The sequence below is a fragment of the Triticum aestivum genome, chromosome 4A (genome assembly GCF_018294505.1).
Source record: "Triticum aestivum cultivar Chinese Spring chromosome 4A, IWGSC CS RefSeq v2.1, whole genome shotgun sequence".
Taxonomy (NCBI): Eukaryota; Viridiplantae; Streptophyta; class Magnoliopsida; order Poales; family Poaceae; genus Triticum; species Triticum aestivum.
The window spans coordinates 555,873,996-555,891,637 of record NC_057803.1 but is presented as its reverse complement, the minus strand read 5'-3'; the positions used below and the strand labels follow the sequence as shown (position 1 = coordinate 555,891,637).

Here is a 17,642-nt window from a genome sequence, read left to right as displayed (position 1 = left end):
ATCGAGTGGCCACAACCTCCCGCCCGCCGCGTTGATCAGCTCTGTACGACGTGTCCGCCCGCCAGCGCGTGCCTCTCCAGATCGAGCAGCTCACCTGCCTTTCCACCTATGCGCCAGAACCTTCCCGTGTGTGTGCCATGTCCAGCCCGCCGCGTTGACGAGCTTAACACAGAGAATGCCTTCATGGGTTTGGGTATGGATTTGATATTGGTTCAACCCGAGCCGAACCCGACCCATTGCCATCCTTTCCAAGTAGTTCTCGGTTTGGTCTTTTTATTAACAAAAACTTAATAACTTTGCTCTTCTTTCCAACTCTCCTCACCTGTCCACACTCCTGACTTGAAGGATGAGTACTGGATGGTGAGAGAAGCATCTGCAAATTGCATAAAATACAGACACATGTATCATAGCCACTGGTCACTACTCTTTTCGCAATTGACACACAATTTGTTCCTAACAGTGTGTGCTCTCGTAATTATCACTATTTGACCGTCAGGCACTAACTGGCTAGTGGTCATAATGTCTAGTGCTTTTACAGTTTGCACACATAAGAACCCTATCAGATAGCCTGGTGGAATTTCCAAACTTAATGATTGTTGAATCGGAAGCTTCCGGGCTTCCTTCTTGTATCTCTAGGCAGCGGATGTGATTTATTTGGAGCACAGGTAAAGCAATCTGTTAGTCAAAGTCCAATTTAGTATGACGACTGAGCCATTTCATAAAACATTTCTCTGATGCAAATAATGTTGGCTTGTCATGTTAAACAACTATCATTTTCTCTGTCCATCACTTTCAATCACTCAAACGAGGCATTGCAAATACATTGAATCACTGTTTATAGAACATCCTGGAACTATGTGTATGATATGGGCATGTGGCTTCACAGTGAATTACTGAAAATAATATGGTACAGCCTCACGATCTTTTTATGCAAATAATATTCGTGACTAGTCGTGTTATTATGATGTGCATATTGAAGTCAGAGTTTGTGCTCATATTGCGCTGATAAATAGTTATCACACTGTTTGCATATGTTGTCATTTGCTCTGTAAATCTTTTCATATTATTTTATGCTGTATCTGTGAACAGGTCGACAACCTTAAGTCAAACCTACTTGAGAAGCTTGAAGATTGCCTTTTAAATTTGCAGACCGAGCCCATGCAGGTATATATCAGAAATATTAGAACAAATAAACAACTTGCATTTTATTTTGGGTGGAAATTCTGTAATCCACCTAGCTTGTGTTGCCTATGTTGTGATTTCGACATGCATTAAATCATCTAATATAGTACCCTACAGATCTAGTCTATTTGCAGCACTTTACTTCCGTTTTTGTTAACTCCTATATATATCATAATGCTATTTTGTATGTTCTGTCGCAGGCTTCAGTTGGTGATATTTCAAAGACATTCCGTGCTTATCTCATAATATTTCCTGATTCAGAAAGTCGTCTCATTGAACTTGCACATGCTTTGTTCACAAAGTAAGCATCACATACTTTATGCAATTTTACAAGTGGACCATTAGCTGTTTTTAAATCATGAATGACTACGTCCTGTCCATGGTACTTGCCATTATGGAACCAAGAATACTGACCAAGGCAATTACCATTGTAAAAAAATGAAGTCGTACACTAAATCCTGTGTGCTAAAACAAGTAATTTGCCTTTGAACAGTTGAACCTGAAGTAGTGTGTCATAACATATTATATCTCCAGTTCTCAATGCACTTTTAGCATGTGTTTTTTTGTGTGCTGATTGATGCGCAAAGCCTCTGTTTCTCTGAATGTTGCAGTGAATTTGTGTTCATTTTTCTTGGAAGATGTCTTCCTTTGCTACCAAATCCAACAATTGGCTTGAACATTCTACTTGAGTCACTTAACTTTATTTTTTGCTTAAGTATTCTCTAAGCTCACGCATTCAGAAACAAAATTGATATCTCAAAGTACTATGGCACATCGCCAAACTAAAATCATGCAACCGACAGAACTTTGAAGGTTTTCTTTTACTACCAATTACAACACAGAAGGAAATGCAAGTGGAATATTTTCCTATCTCTTGGGCATCATGTTACCTGTACATATGTTCGATTAGTAGTGTGCTAATACATATTTTATGCGGTGGAACTTGGACACAAAAATTGCTTCAATCTGAGGCAGCCTCAGATGAACTGAAACTAGTCTTTCTATTAAGCTCCCCTTTTGGCTTTTGCTTCTTGTTTATTTTAAATATATACTATTAGAAGTTCAACCCATATGTTTTTGTCTTATTTCTATTTGTACTATTTTGCATGAAGCCGTTATGAAACAGTCAGAGGGGCTCTGAAGGAAAGAATTCCATCAACAGATCTGCTGGCAATGCTACGTAAGAGCTTTATCTATGATACAGTGCTATCGTAAATGTGTTTCCATTATATCAAGAATAATAGTGTAAAGCTCTACATGTTCCTTTTTTTGACATGAAAATGCCGTGTTCCATTTAGATCTTTTAGTCATTAGTCATGATACGAACTTACAAAGGACATTTTGACAAATACCTTGGTGATTTGCCTTATGAATGATGATGCTAATTGCTAAGTAAGTTTTATCCAATCATTTTATAATGTTTTACTTTGTTTCCGTGTTATGCTGTACTATGTATAATGGAAGAACTATTATGCTGTTACTATAATGGAAGGATTGTTATGCTGTACTATGTATAATGGAGGAATGACTGCAAAGCAGTGGTCTTCAAATTCAGGATGAACTTTGGTTGAGTTTTGAAGAAACTAACTATTAAATTTGAATTGGTATCAACTCAGTTCAGTAGTGGATATTTAACTCCTACCTTGAGAAAATTCTTATCTTGAGAGTGTTGGCGGTGCTTTTACCATTAATAGCCATGCATGTTAAGTTTTTTTAACCTTCAATGTCCATGTATCTTAATACGATTTTACTGTGGATTTTGAAAGACCATTGTATTTCTCTTGACTTAATCCTTCTATGATACGATGATCGCAGGAGGTTTATGGGAGGATGCAACTGCCATCGACGAAGTTATATCAGAGGCTGCACTGCCAGCTTTTTCATTGGAGGTTTAGTCTTCACCCTGCAACAGTCGCATTCATGTTTCAAATTATAATATGCTCCACCTTTTAAGACGCAAATGATATATTTTTCTCTGTTTTTATAAATCCGATACTAACAGATTTCATATTGTGTCACCCAGTTGATTTGTTTTGCCTAGAATCAAGTAGAAACTACATTCCAAATATGCATAATTTTCTCCATGCGTTAGCGTTATGTGATCCTTTCTGGTCGTTTCTTACTTTAGAATATTGGTTGAAACAATAGTGCCTTTTCCGCTTACCACAAAGCGATTAAAGTGTTGGAACGAGGGACACTGTTGGTGGAGGAAAGCATATTAGCTGCTAATTCCGTCCCATTTTTGAAGGCAAGACGGCATGGGAGTGCACCTTACAATTGATAGCCCTAATTATCCACATTTAGTTATGATGGACTGGAAAACAGAAGCTTGCCCAGTATACGCTGGTTTCCTTTCTCAGTTGTATTGTTGTCGGTAGTGTTGAGTACTATTTGAGCACTGGTTGCTAGGGGTGAACTTATGAGATATCTTATCTTGACAACCCATGTGAATTCACAAAAGAACCAATTTCTTTTTGTAAGATATAAGCTAAATTTCTCAAGTTTTTTTATTTAGATCTGCTAATTTCCTTTCCTCCCTCATATGTTCTTATTCAGGGATATAATGAATGTTATTCAATCCCCTTCTGTAGTTGCTTATTTGGGACATCCATGTCTAAAGAGCTGTGTATTTTTCTCGATGCTGATTTAATATGTAATAAGCAACAATTTCTTTGCTGTGTCAGACTACTCGAGACATTATTAAGCAACACATAGCAACTGCCTTTCTTCATCTTCAAACTGAAATATCAGGTTGCTCCCCTCCCACTCAGTTTGCTTTCATTTGCAGTTTTTGCACAGAACTGATTGTACCTCTCGATTATGGATTTCATTTGACAGTAACTTAATTTTTATTTATCTTGTAATAGTACAAGTATATTTGGAAATAAGAAAGTAAACTTACATCTATTGGGCATGGCTGAGCAGATGTACTGGTCACACATTCAACATCAAATGAGAAGTTAGAAGAGTCACAGCTGCAAACTGCCATGGAAAAAAGCAAAATTAAAGTATCCCAAGGGTGCATAGATCTCCTGCAGGTAAATATCTGGAAGCCCTAAAAATCATGTGACCATTCATTTCCATTGTTACTATGTTGAATAATGTAAAATAGTTCTGCCCAAGTACTGGATTGCTCATGCTTGTGTTAGAGAAACCTTATACAGTTGTAGTATATTTCAATGGTCTCATTTTGACTATGTTGCTTTTAGGAATTCCGTCATCTTATAGATGGGAATACAGAGTTGCTAGTAAAGCTGAAAGATTTGATTATTGATTGGGTACAAGAAGGTTTTCAAGATTTCTTTCAGAAACTTGATGGGCATTTTCATCTGCTTTCTGGGAGAAGCACGGGTTTCTCTCAAGAGTCAAGTACTGTGGATTTTGTGCAAATTGACAAGGTTCCAACAGTGTTGGTACTCATGCTTGCGCAGCTTTGTGTTTTCATAGAACAGACAACGATTCCTAAAGTTACAGAGGTATATTTCTTCACTTGCTGACAGCCTTTCTTACATTTGAGAAACTGGACAGGTGAATGTGTGCTGAATGATTCTGAACTTTGTTATTTTCTAGGATCTGGCTGATTCTTTCTCTGGAGGGGGAGCACGTAGCTCTGAATATGGACCACCTTTTGTACCTGGGGAGATATGTCGTCTATATCGTTCATCTGGGGAGAAATTCTTACAACATGTAGGCACAGACATTTTCTGTACCTTTCTTTCCCTTCCATTCTATTAATTTGAATTCCTAGTTGATATTTTTTCTGTATGGTGGTATGCTCCCTGTGTGCCATACAGTGAAACTGTTCATATTGAAAAGAAAGAAGGTTTATATGACTTGGTCGGCTAGGGCTTTCTACTATTCTTCTGGATCATTACGGCATAGTAGCATGCACTATTATAACTGACAATCATGTAATGGGTGTACACAAATCTATTCTGAATTTTCCGAGAACTTTTTGACCTTTTTTTGCAGCTCTGAGAGTAATGTAACTGCATGCAGATTGTTGAGCATGCCAAGTTAGGTCCAAAAATAGCATCACGAGAATTAGGTGCTAAAGGAACTTAGAATAACCGTGTGTCATGAAAAGCTGTCAGTCATAATATTGTTATTGGTCTAGAATGTTGAACTAATAAACATCTTCAGTAGTAATGACATACTCAATCCGTTCCATATTAAGTGTCGCTGATTTAATACAAGTTGTACTAAATCATGTGGTGAACATGTGGTGAACTGTCGCTTTTGCCGAGAGATAGTTGGGAACATTTTTTTAATTCAAGTTTTCACTTTGGAAGTACATTTTCTTATCATCTGGCTGTAGCTGAATATTGTTTTTTCTGGAATCAGTACGTAAATATAAAGACTCAGAAGATTTCCAAACTTCTTAATAAGCGATTTTCGACACCGGTCTGGCTAAAGGTTAGCTATCCTATCCAACATGAACTATTTTTCGTTCATTGATCATTCTGCTATTTCTAGTTTGCTCACGTTTGTGTTCTGTATATTCAACCAAAACAGCACAAGGAACCACGGGAAGTTAACATGTTTGTTGATCTACTTCTCCTAGAGGTTTGTTCAGTTTCTTATCCTATTATATACTCCCTCCGTCCCAAATTACTCGTCTTAGATTTGTCTAGATACGGATGTATCTAGACATGTTTTAGTGTTGGATGCATCCGTGTCTAAGATGAGTAATTTGGGACGGAGGTAATATTGAACAATAGGATACCATGCGACTCTACTTCATCTTAAAACTGATGCTTACATTTCACTCACTACTGCATATTACTGCCATCTGCTTTTCAAGAACATGAAGCTCATGCTGGAAGGGTTTCTCTTACTAATACAGTAATAAATGTTTCTTACCCTGCAGTTCAATGGCGTAGTATCTGAAGTCAAGCAGATCTTACCTGGTTTAATCCGGCGACATCGGCATTCTGATAGCACTGGCAGCACCACTTCCTCTAGAAGCAATCCGATGCGAGAAGACATGTTGAACCGATCAAACACAAACCGGAGTAGAAGTCAATTTCTAGAAAATCATCTAGCAAAATTATTCGAACAGAAAATGGAAATATTCACCAAACTTGAATACACACAGGTGGAGATCTGCTTCACTTTCCTCTCATATAACTTTTGAAACTGCCTGTTTCCCTTTTTGTTTTACAAAATGCGTAATACCCTTAGGATGTTTTTCATCCCTTGTTGATTAAAAGTCTTTCCCCTTGCTAGTATAAACATATTGAGTGGAAACCATCGATCTTTTAATCTATCCAGTATTTGGATTGGGGATACATAATGCAACTGTCAACCAGAGTTAGGGCAGAAGTTAGTGACTGCTCCTTCTAGTCACATGAGCTTGTCACAGTAGGAGTGTAATGGTCAGTTTCTAGCAATGGGCCAGCGGTTATCTTTTTGACTACCTAGAATGGTCACAAGAAAAAATGAGCACATAGTGCGGCATAAATTGATGGACAAATTTTCACTTTAGAACACAAAAATACATCAAGAGTATTTCAAAAGAATATAATAATTGTTTTTTAGAAAGCCACCGCAGTCCAAATGCAGCACAAGTCAGAGTGTGTCTTCTGAAAGAGGTCATGCGTCTTACTGATTGAATTTACTGGGCTTGTTGCAGCAGTAATTTTATAGTTCAAATTTAGGATTAACTTGCTAGGTGATCATGTAGAATTTCCTTTTATTTACATCTACACCATATATCCATTCTGACAGTAATTTCTTGTGTGACAAATAAATTTCAGGAATCTGTAATTTCTACCGTCCTCAAGCTTTGCCTGAAAAGTTTGCAAGAATTTGTCCGGCTTCAGACCTTCAACAGAAGTGGATTTCAGCAGATTCAGTTGGATATGGAATTTCTGAAGAGCTCCCTCAAGGAGTTTATTGATGATGAAGCAGCCATAAGCTTTTTACTTAAAGAGGTTAGACATTACCTAACATTGAAATTTGAATCACAACCCAAAAAGATTTAGTAGTTTTATTGAGTTTTCCCATACTATGCCTGCTTGTATCTAGGGGTCTTTACATAAACACTAAGCGCAAGCATTTGCATACATCACATGTCAATAAGAGTTGGGATCTTTTGTGTGAAAGGGAACTGTTGCATATTTAGTTTTCTCTTGAGAACCTGTCTCTGGAAGATGTTTGAACATTGTTTATTTCCCCCTCCTTTTCAGGTGAACAATGCTGCACACGAGAGATGTCTTGACCCGATACCTCTTGAGGCCCCAATATTAGATAAACTCATAAATGCAAAACTGGCAAAAATCAAAGAGCAAAGCGCGAATATGTAGTAGCTACCCACACATTGTACCTCTCAGCAGCATTCAGTTTTATTCAATTTAATACACAGTATTCAAGCTATGTGCATATAGTTGTGGGCTTGTGGCATGCCACCATCTGTAATATGTAAATCTGAGGTCAAAACACTCGAACTGAATCAACAATGCCTGAAATGTATACTTCTTGAGCTCTCAGTTTCCCATTCTGTCATTGTATTGTCATGAGTCTTGACTCCAGAGTTGAGGTAAATTGTGAGCAACCTAGGGCCGGAAGGCGGAAGAAGAACTGTGTTATGCATTTAATTGAGTGGACATTTAGAAGCTGTTGAATGCAGAAAAAAGATGCAATACTTTGAGGGCGCAGCTCGTGGAGAAATTATGAGGTAAATATTGCACAAATTGTATCCCATTCCAATATGCTATTGACTTGATAGTACACGTGGGAGCTTAATGACATACACTTTTTCTTTATTGGCAGCCTGATTGCTACGATTACGGAAGTCCATCCACTCGACTACCCTCTTCTTTTTGGAAAGAACTAGTATCTGGATTCAGACTGGAATTTTGCATGTCTTGATTGTGATTTTCGCTGCACGTTACCGTTGGTTGCTTAGACTTGTACCATTTGCGTTTCCCAACTATGGTGATCTGAAAGATATATTTCTTTACAGAGGGGGTATTTTAACAATCTTGGCCTGCAATATGTACATGTACCCAGGAAGATGATACAGCCGGAGTAATTTTTGGTTTTGAGATGCAGTAATGTGGGGAAGTATAAGCGTAAACAAGGCATCAACATTCAGTACCACCTGCAAAGAAATGTCTTGGAAAAAGAGATGATTGGACTGATTCTGCTCAACTTATTTTGGTCATCGGCTCTTAATAACACATAGTTGCTTCGCTTGCAAACTGCGCACTTACAAGAAATCATCATTCCAGGTCAATGTAACGAGTTTTGATCAAAGAACACAGCAAATCGCAATAATATGTTCTCCTTTCTCAATAGTATCTTACGTGCAAGAAAATAAATGAATAAGAAACAACTAATATTGTGTATATACTATATGTCTACTAAATGATGGCGCTTAGGTAAACTTCTATCTCAATTGCATATATCAGTAATTCTCATTGTTCTCAGGAAAAAGTAGAGAGCAACAATCTGCCATGTGCCAAGAAATACAAACGAGACACAGCCAATTACTGATTTCACGACGCTTGAACAAACACACCACAAGCCAACCAGTGTAGCTTTCATAACTAGCTAGAGGCCCTAACTCTGCCTACCCGCGCACACAAAATGTACAGGAAGAGGTTAACAATAACAACAGTGGGGAGGAGGCACTCCAGGACTAAACACTTGGCATCGAGGTGCAGACAACGACGTATGCGAGGTACTGGAGGGCGTCTTGTAACTTGCTGATGGCACTCGTCTGGTCGGATTTCAGATGGCTGGATATATCCTTGGCTTTCTCCTGCACCGACTGATGCGGGACATCGCCCTGCTTGTCTGCCAGAGCATTCTGTATCGCTGCTGCATAAGCTTCCGCAACATCTGAGATGCCTATGGATTTTAAAAGAACAAAATTAAGTTTTTGCGTCCAACATTCAAGTGCACGAGGGGAAATAGATTGTTTTCGTGGTACCTGTAGCAAAACTTGTGGCGACCTTCTCGATATCCACAGCGATGGATTGTGCCCTCCATCTGATGATTTCTGCCTTCGAGATGAGATCTTCAGGCCAATCGATTTTCACATCACTTTCATCTTCGTCGTTTGATTTGTTGGCAGCAGAGATAACTGATTTCCCAAGCACCAGAAGCTGAGAAACTGCAAGGCAGCACATCTCTGACAATCTCTGCAGGACGAAGTGTATCACAGACATATTACAGTTTTAGGAGAAACAACATTATACAACGTGGACGTACATGAACGCCCTCCGAGTGAATGGTCTCTAGCCTATCTGTAGTTCGTTTGATGATATCACTCGGAGAAAGTCCACCCAAGCCAGTTGCGAACCTGCAAAGCCGATTAGTGAAACCATGTAAGATGTTTAAAGAAATGAGTGCCAAAATATGAAGCTCGAATGCTCTAAGAAACTCCACAGGAGTAAAACTGGGACGAGCTTATTGATGAACTGAAAATGTGGGGTAATTTCACTTAGTCTTGTCAGTTACTAGACATTTTAAGCAGTCCCTAGTAGTTTTATATCACTGTCAGGTCACCCAAAATGCGAGTTTCTGCAGTGGATAATGGATGATGTGCAATAGTGTTCATTGCCTTTTTAAAGTTTCTGTAACACATGCTAACATGGGTTTTTCTGCATGAACAATATCCCATTAATTGCATCATAACCTGACAAAACCAGACAACAATATTAACATACTAATTTTGAATTTACAGGGTGAACGAGTTATGCCTACCCCGCAGCCATTTTAGCAGCCTTGCTCACACTCGAGTCACATAACTTCTTCATTTCTGCATCACCATCAGTATCAGCTGCTTCAATCTTCTTCCCTTTGTCAGAGTCTGGTCCATCTTCCTCAATCTTGGTACTAAGAGTAAATAGCTGCTGTATTTCTTTGATCTTTCCATCATAATACGTTTTCTGCTCAGCAACAAGTTTTGTTTTCTTCCTATTAAATAGCAGCGCATAGTGGCTTGACAGTGCTTCCAGTTCCTAGTATAGAAAAGACCACAAATTAAGAAGGGCAGACAGCCAGAGACTGATAATCCAGCACATGAAGAAAATGTGAAAACAGAAGCCGCACCTCCAACTGATCAGGTCCTCCATAAATGTAGAAACATCTGTCGAATGATACTTCTTCAGACTGTTCCTCTTCTGTTTGCTCGTCACCTTCGCCAGTACCACCCTTTTCAATTTCCATACCAGTCTCTTCAATGATCAACTCCATCGTCTCTTTTCCAACACGCTCAAGCATTTCCATTCCTTTGGCTGTAAATGACTTCCCTGTCTGTGGTAATCAAGGTTTTAATATAAAGATACTTTTACAAATGGGTAGAACAGTAGAAGAAAAAATATCAGTACTAAATTCTAGGTTTACCTCTAAAATGGTTGGTGCTATTTCAGATGCTTTGGCAGGTAGTTCTCCTTGTTGAATGGTTTCAGCAAGGCTTGAAGCAGAAGTTTCCAATCTAAGAAAGCAACCCATATTATAGATAGAAGGATAGGTACAAACACATTAAATTGAAGAGTTCCTTTTTCAAGCAAAGGAGTCTTTTTTTTTTTGCAGGTTTGTTGGCACTCAAAACATTATTAAACTACTAACACAAAAGTGAACATGACATGTTGACACTGCAAAATGATTCATTAACAGAATTATCATTTATAAAGAACAATAAAGCAACGTTTTGATGAAAGTGTTGCTTTTAGAATCCCATCTATGCTAAAATAGGAAAGCTAGTTAATGGCGTGTCATTCATATTGACAATAAGCCCAATACAAGGATTAACCTGTCAACGGGCAAGAAATCCATGTACTCATTCTTGAACCAACAAAGCGAAATGAATAGATCAGCTTTCTCTCATTTTAAATTTTAATTCGGGAAACTTGTAACCATAATCAGCATTCTGAGTGGACAGCTAATCATTCATATCATCGGAGGATTTGATCATAGGTGCTTCCACTGTTCCATGTACTGTAGGTTCAGCAATTCAGTATACACATGCAATATACTAAAACCAAACACTAAGCAACTCAGGGAATCAAAGAAGAAAGAGAAAATGTAAATCAAAAGGGGGCTATACTTCTGAACAATTAGCGAGCCACTCCTCCACGCACTTCCAAGCGCCTGCCACGTTCCGGTCGTGATGCTCTCCACCGAGGTATCAAACACCTTGAGCCCCTGCAGAACCCCAAGACACAGATTACAAACACCATTTCACCAATCCATCGACCACATTCACTGGCATTGCCGAAAACAGCGGGAGGGGGCGGCGAGCCAGGTGCTAGCCTGGCCCAGGAGCGAGTCCTCGCTGGCGTCCTCCAGCTTATCCAGCGCCGCCTTGCGGCGCTCGTCCCCCTCCTCCCCCTCCGGCTCGTTATTCCCCTTGTCTCCCCCCTCTCCGGGCCCCGCCTCCTGCTCCGGCGGCTGCTGGATGTCGGCGATGGCGCTCTTGGCGACCTCCACCGCCTGCGCAGACGCACCGCATCACATCATCAGAACCCTAACCGTCCCGCCGACAAACAAACAAAAAAAAGTGCAAACGCGCGGAAAGGGGGCCGGAGAGAGCTCGCACGCCGCGGGAGATCTCGGAGAACACGGAGAGGCCCCAGCCTCCCCACCCTCCTCCGGCCTGCTCGTCTTGCTGGGTCTTCCCGGCCTCCGCGGCCGTCGCCGCCGGCGCCGGCGATTCGTCGGACATGGCGCTTGCCGTGGGGGTTACTGCTGCTCTCGCCTCGCCGGATCTACCACTGCAATGCAACCACCGGTGGGAAGTGGTGGGTTAGAGTTTTTTTTTTCTTTGAGGGGCGCGTGCGTGCCGTGCACGTGGGGTTGCGGAGCGTGCCCGACGCGTCACGGCCCACGGGCTAACACCGGGCCAGGCCCACGAGGGCACGAGCCGCTCCAAAATCCTCGAGAAACCCCAGGCCCGGCCCGGCCAAGCAGTCTGGTCGCTCTGCCGGAGAGGAGAGAGAGAGCGGAGGGGGGAGGGAGAGTTCCTTCCAGCGATGGAAGAAGCGGCGGAGGAGCGAGCGGCCGCGCCGGTCGCCGCCGAGTTCGAGGATGCGGCGGAGAACGGGACGGAGGGGGAGGAGGGAGGCTCTGCTCCCGCGGCAGAGGAGGACGCTGCTGCTGCGGCGGCAGCGTACTCGTGGCCTGAGCTCCGCTTCGATCTCCCGCCGCGCCGCCGGTACCACTTCGCCGACCAGTTCCGCTCCCCTTGCTCCTCCTCCTCCGCCGGTAACTTCCTCAAGGGCGTCAAGTGGTCGCCCGACGGCTCCTCCTTCCTCACCAGCTCCGACGACAACTCCCTCCGCATGTTCTACCTGTACGCGCGCGCGCCTCTCCTTGTTCCTTCCCGTACCTTCTTATGCCCTCGACTAACGCTCCTTGTTCCTTTCTCGGCCAGGCCGGAGGACGCGTACAGTGCTGCGGCGGAGCACACCGCAGAGGCCGCCGTCGGAGGCCAAGGTGCGCTGCGTCGCCTGTTTTATAGCCCTTGTTTGCTGAATGGCTGCCGTTGTTCAGTTATTTCTCGTGTGTTTGACTTTTGATGAATTTTAACTGCAGACTCCTATGGCGCAAGCCTCCAGGTGAACGAGGGCGAGCCCGTGTACGACTTCTGCTGGTACCCCTACATGTCCGTGTCTGGTGAGTGGATTGCTTCCTTTGTCATGTCACGGCGGGTTGCATTGCAAGCTGTACAGCTTTGGTGAATGCAAATATGTCGTGTTGTTTTGCAGATCCAGCCACCTGTGTGTTTGCTAGCACCAGTCGCGATCATCCGATACACCTCTGGGACGCCACCACCGGCGAGGTAGAGTTGGCTGCTTACGCTTTGTTGCATTTGGTGTATGGATAATGAAAGGTCCATTTCTGATGGTTCATTGGGGTAACTGCAGCTTCGATGCACTTACAGAGCATACGACGCCATGGATGAGATAACGGCTGCACTTTCAATATCGTTTAATTCTACAGGATCCAAGTATGTGCACTGGACTCTACCATGTGATCTGCATTTGTGTTACAAATAGAAAAATGCTGAAATTGTGATGGCCATGCAAGTTTGCAACCACACTGAAGCACAATCTTTTTTTACTGCTTAACTCAACATGGATATGGTGGTATGTAGGCTTTTTGCTGGATACAACAAAGCAATCAGAGTGTTTGATGTTCATCGGCCTGGTAGAGATTTTGAGCAATACTCTTTGCTTAAAGGGGGTGAAGGGCCAACTGGTAAGTGGAAGTTCCACTGGTTTACTTCGTAGTTATACTATGCTTCAAGACAGCATATGATTTCAGTTGGGGTTTGAAACAGAGAAATGCGCTAATGTTGATTTAATCTGCATGCAACTTTGGTTGTCTCTTTAAGGATTCACCAAGAAAGAAAGAAATTACTTTCCATCACATGAATTAAATGTTAATATTCATGACTCGTTAAGTTTACCAATGACTTTTTGTATGATGAAACTGTGAGTAACAATGTCAGTTTATTACCACAATACTGATGAATGCAATCTTGAGATAGTATTCATTTTCATTATTATTTTTGCACAATCAAACTCCGAAGTAACTTTGTGCCAGGACCTTGTTTTTCCTCTTATATTGTTTTTCTACAGAACTTTGCATTAGAACTTTGGAAGGACTTTCACTATTAAAAATCAGGCTATAAATTGTGACTAGGACCAGTAGTTTGAACATAAATACATTTTTCATGGAGACTGAAAGATTCTGCACGGTTGCTTATTGTAGATATCTCTTGACGGGTTTTTATCAGTTCAAGTTTTAGCTAATATTGATGAATATGCTTTATTATCATGTTCCCATGACTTACAGTCGTGAATGCTTTTGACCTCCTTGTTTCCAACAGGTATAATATCTTCAATCTCGTTCTCTCCTCAAAATGGGATGCTCGCAGTTGGCTCGTATAGCCAGACAACAGCTGTTTATGCGGAGGGTAACATGGAGCCATTATATGTTCTACATGGCCAGCTTGGGGGTGTTACACAGGTTTGTGAAGCAACACTACTTGCTTAGCTTTTGCTGTATGGATAGCAGATAACAGTGATGCAAATCTCAGGTGCTTTTTTCGAAAGATGGAAATTATTTATATACTGGAGGGCGGAAGGTAACTAAAACTCCTCGTATTTTCAATAATTGATCTCAAGGTTCTTCATCACATATATTTTGGGACGATACAAACAACTGACGTGGCCATGATTTTTTGTTAGGATCCATACATATTATGTTGGGATATTCGGAACACCGTGGACATTGTTTACAAGTAAGTATTTAAACACATTCTAGATTACTCCCAAAATTCAACATATTGCTTAGAATAAGTACAATTCGTTTGTTGGATTTGGGAAGTGGGATTGATAGGTTAATCTGTCTTATTTTATAGGAATCATATTCTTCTGACTTTTGTCAAACTCTTCCCATTTTTTTTCTGTGTGGAATCCCTTCATTAGGTTGTACAGATCGTGTGATACTACCAATCAAAGAGTACAATTTGATATTGAGCCCTGTGGCAAGCATCTTGCCACTGGTGGGCAGGTTTGCTTCTCATGTTTTCCGTTCATTCTTGTTCTTATTCCAAACCATTGAACCTTTGAAACATGATTTTTGTGTTTCGACAGGACGGCATGGTCCATATTTACGACCTTCAAGGTGGCCAATGGGTGACAGGCTTCCAAGCAGCTGCTGGTATGTGTTTCTAAATTTTTGTCTATAGAGAAGTTTACATAACATATATGCAATTCTTTTATGGTACAGCCCATGTGATCTCTTTATCTCCTTGATCTTAGATACTGTCAACGGTTTCTCCTTCCATCCATACCTTCCTCTTGCTACAACATCGTCTGGGCACAGAAGATTTGGTATGGAAGATGAATTTGAAGAGGAATCGAGTTTGGCAGGTGTGTGTCAATGTTCTAGACTTCAAGCATTTGTAATGCGTTTATGTTGCTTGAATGGCAGGTTCTCACACTTTATTATTTATTTTGCACATTTAGGTGATGAGAACTGCTGCTCTGTCTGGAAGTTTTCTTGCTCACAAGAATCTTGAAACATCAAACCCTGAGCTGTGGAGGGACAGTTGAACATTTTGGACAGCAGATGCTGGAAGTACATGGTGTAATGCGATCAGGCTATAGCTGTGGGTGGGCAAGAACTGGATGCAGACCGCTAAAACGCACACTGTACCAATGAGTTATTAGAGAGTTCACCGGCTTATCCTGTTCCAGGCAGACAACTTGCTGTGCTGGGTAACAAGCTGGTAAACCATGATAGTACGATTGTTTTTTGGGGAATATGAGCTGATTTTTTTTATCATGGCATGTATCGATGGGATTTGCGTGTATAAACACCTTGTATGCTGGTCGATTAGGCCCCCATTCAATTCAAAGTCTTATTTACTGATGTCTCGTCATTTGCAAGTTTTCGATGGGGGCTTTGTTCGCTCTAACTTTCCATATGTCCATGGCCACCTATGATCTTGTGTACATCTTGAATTTGCTTTTTAATTCAAGTTCCATGGTTGCAATACTTGTACCTTGTGTTTACTAGAACACCCATGACTCGAGCATAACTGCAACACATTTGCTTGTCTTTTTTGGCCCTGTTTGGTTCGGCTGTGGATTTCTAAAAGCAGCTGTGAAAAATCTGCTGTGGAAAAACAGTTGTGGAAAATCTGATGTGAAAAAGATGTAGGTCATTTGGCAAACCAGCTGATACAGCCTTTTCAGATTTTGGCCCGCAGCGGAATCAGATTTTGAAAAGCATGTCCTGGGCTACTTCCGCTTTTGATTCAGATTTTGGCAGCGGATTTCTGGAATCGGATTCTGCTAGGTTCGCTCTTTGGTTCAGATTCTGCTGCGCGGCAGCGGAATCCGTCGATAAAATCTGAACCAAACAGGGCCTTTAAAGGTCACTTTTGGAAGTTCTTGATCAACACCCAGCCTTCATGTTCTCAACCCCAACTCTCTGCATAACTTGTAGAGCAAAAATAACATTAACATTTTGCTAAAATGGCACACCTTCAAACATCACATTTCAGGCTTCGTTGAGTGCAATTCTAGGAATGAATATTTCAAAATTATCAGGCAACTAAAAATTAGCAAAATCGTATTTTAAATAGCTGGACAGTGAAGTAGAAAGCTACCTAAAGGTAGAGTCAATCGTTGAATTGTGGACATCTTGATGCCAATCCATAGTCAATAAAACAATGCAGAAAATCAAATAGTATTGTATAAGCTAACTCCATATAGAAGTTATCTGCAAAAGGTAACCTTCATGTAAAATTTATCATTCAATGCGATGGCAATGTAACATCGACTTTTGACCTTTGAGATTTCAGTCTTCTTTGTTCTTGTTTAGCGGTTCTACTCTTCTTTTTCCGAAAAAATGAAGGTCTGGCCTCCTAGGCTCCTAGCATCCCCATCTTCGGATGCACACGTCCATGCCTTAATTGCTCCGAAAAATGAAGACATAATTAATAGGTTGGAAAAACACGCGACCAACATATGATCTCATGACAACCGACATCTCGAAATGCTACCACAAACCTATTAGTGGAAAAAACCCACCGACGGAATTCCGAAGCCTAACAAAGGTAGCACTAAAGGACAACAACTTAAAGTTGTAATCATGTTTGTACGCCGATGTAAACAGCGGTTGGTGTTCCACTAGCTAGACATTTCACCTAGCCTTCACTATCTTGCTTAAATCACAACAAAAATGATCATCAATAGAGATTTGACATGAATATCAATAGAAACCAATAGCTAGACAATAAACAATTTGACATATATCTTTGCTGGATCTCTCAATTCTGATAGCAATTAAAAAAGAATGTGTTCATCTAGTTGGTCAGATAAAACCAAATCTTAAACTCAAAAGAGAATCAATGCAATTTCTGAAATGTAGTGCAGTATTGGTGATAGTGCAAAATGGTCTTCAGACCAAACATAACCGATGCATGTAACGCTCCATAAAAGAGATGGTTTGTTGATTATAAGGTAAAACCTTATAATCAATGTATGATGTGATTTGTTTTCCTTGAGAAAGCATGTACTGGCCTGCTGTGAAAAATACTCCAACATGTGAGTAGCAGATACTTCCTCCTACGCAGTTCACTAAATTGGCATCAGAATTTAATTTCATGGCTACAACCAATCAGAAGAGATGGTTTCACAATTAAAAGAACTTGAACTATTTCTAGTTCCACAGCATTAGCAGCTGATTGACAATAAGTTTGTTAGATATCCCTAGGAAAACCCCTTCTGCTAGAATTGAACCCTTGGCAAGATAACAATTCATCAGAACACCTAGAGTTTTTTTTTTTTGCAGAAAAGAACACCTAGAGTCTATTGCGCAGCAGTAAGAAATCGGGAGCGGAGTGAGCAAGGCGAGAAGATTTAAAATTTGTGCAGACAAAAGGTAACATTTGTCATGTGGGGCGCTGCGTACAGGCGCGGGTCACG

General features: G+C 41.0%; 3 protein-coding genes across 5 annotated transcripts in view; 2 read left to right on the top strand and 1 right to left on the bottom strand.

Moving 5' to 3' along the window:
- Positions 1 to 7,684, top strand: part of LOC123086927 (vacuolar protein sorting-associated protein 51 homolog) — a 12,266-nt gene extending 4,582 nt beyond the window's left edge. The window contains exons 8-20 of the mRNA XM_044508786.1: positions 1,090 to 1,164; positions 1,383 to 1,483; positions 2,295 to 2,362; positions 2,998 to 3,071; positions 3,867 to 3,933; positions 4,108 to 4,220; positions 4,392 to 4,658; positions 4,753 to 4,869; positions 5,527 to 5,598; positions 5,698 to 5,748; positions 6,053 to 6,280; positions 6,942 to 7,118; positions 7,374 to 7,684. Coding sequence (XP_044364721.1) covers positions 1,090 to 1,164; positions 1,383 to 1,483; positions 2,295 to 2,362; positions 2,998 to 3,071; positions 3,867 to 3,933; positions 4,108 to 4,220; positions 4,392 to 4,658; positions 4,753 to 4,869; positions 5,527 to 5,598; positions 5,698 to 5,748; positions 6,053 to 6,280; positions 6,942 to 7,118; positions 7,374 to 7,490 — 1,527 coding nt within the window. The 3' untranslated portion in view covers positions 7,491 to 7,684. The remainder of the gene's footprint in view (positions 1 to 1,089; positions 1,165 to 1,382; positions 1,484 to 2,294; positions 2,363 to 2,997; positions 3,072 to 3,866; positions 3,934 to 4,107; positions 4,221 to 4,391; positions 4,659 to 4,752; positions 4,870 to 5,526; positions 5,599 to 5,697; positions 5,749 to 6,052; positions 6,281 to 6,941; positions 7,119 to 7,373) is intronic.
- Positions 7,685 to 8,563: 879 nt separating this feature from the next.
- On the bottom strand, positions 8,564 to 11,967 carry LOC123086928 (uncharacterized). Its single transcript, XM_044508787.1, has 9 exons — positions 11,735 to 11,967; positions 11,449 to 11,628; positions 11,243 to 11,340; positions 10,540 to 10,630; positions 10,246 to 10,449; positions 9,898 to 10,154; positions 9,403 to 9,493; positions 9,122 to 9,332; positions 8,564 to 9,039 (listed from the first exon to the last, which is right to left on the bottom strand). The coding sequence occupies exons 1-9, from the start codon at positions 11,858 to 11,860 to the stop codon at positions 8,828 to 8,830; spliced, it is 1,470 nt and encodes a 489-aa protein (XP_044364722.1). The 5' UTR covers positions 11,861 to 11,967; the 3' UTR covers positions 8,564 to 8,827.
- Positions 11,968 to 12,094: 127 nt separating this feature from the next.
- LOC123086930 (telomerase Cajal body protein 1) lies at positions 12,095 to 15,579 on the top strand. 3 transcript variants are annotated; one of them, XM_044508789.1, is made up of 13 exons: positions 12,096 to 12,487; positions 12,569 to 12,630; positions 12,724 to 12,810; positions 12,903 to 12,976; positions 13,062 to 13,144; positions 13,292 to 13,395; positions 14,030 to 14,169; positions 14,240 to 14,287; positions 14,391 to 14,443; positions 14,631 to 14,715; positions 14,799 to 14,865; positions 14,967 to 15,077; positions 15,174 to 15,579. In XM_044508789.1, the coding sequence occupies exons 1-13, from the start codon at positions 12,168 to 12,170 to the stop codon at positions 15,224 to 15,226; spliced, it is 1,287 nt and encodes a 428-aa protein (XP_044364724.1). In that variant the 5' UTR covers positions 12,096 to 12,167; the 3' UTR covers positions 15,227 to 15,579. The 3 variants fall into 3 exon arrangements, with proteins under 3 accessions (XP_044364723.1, XP_044364724.1, XP_044364725.1); XM_044508790.1 differs by having other exon boundaries at positions 12,097 to 12,487; positions 12,730 to 12,810; XM_044508788.1 differs by having other exon boundaries at positions 12,095 to 12,630; positions 12,730 to 12,810.
- Positions 15,580 to 17,642: the final 2,063 nt, after the last annotated feature.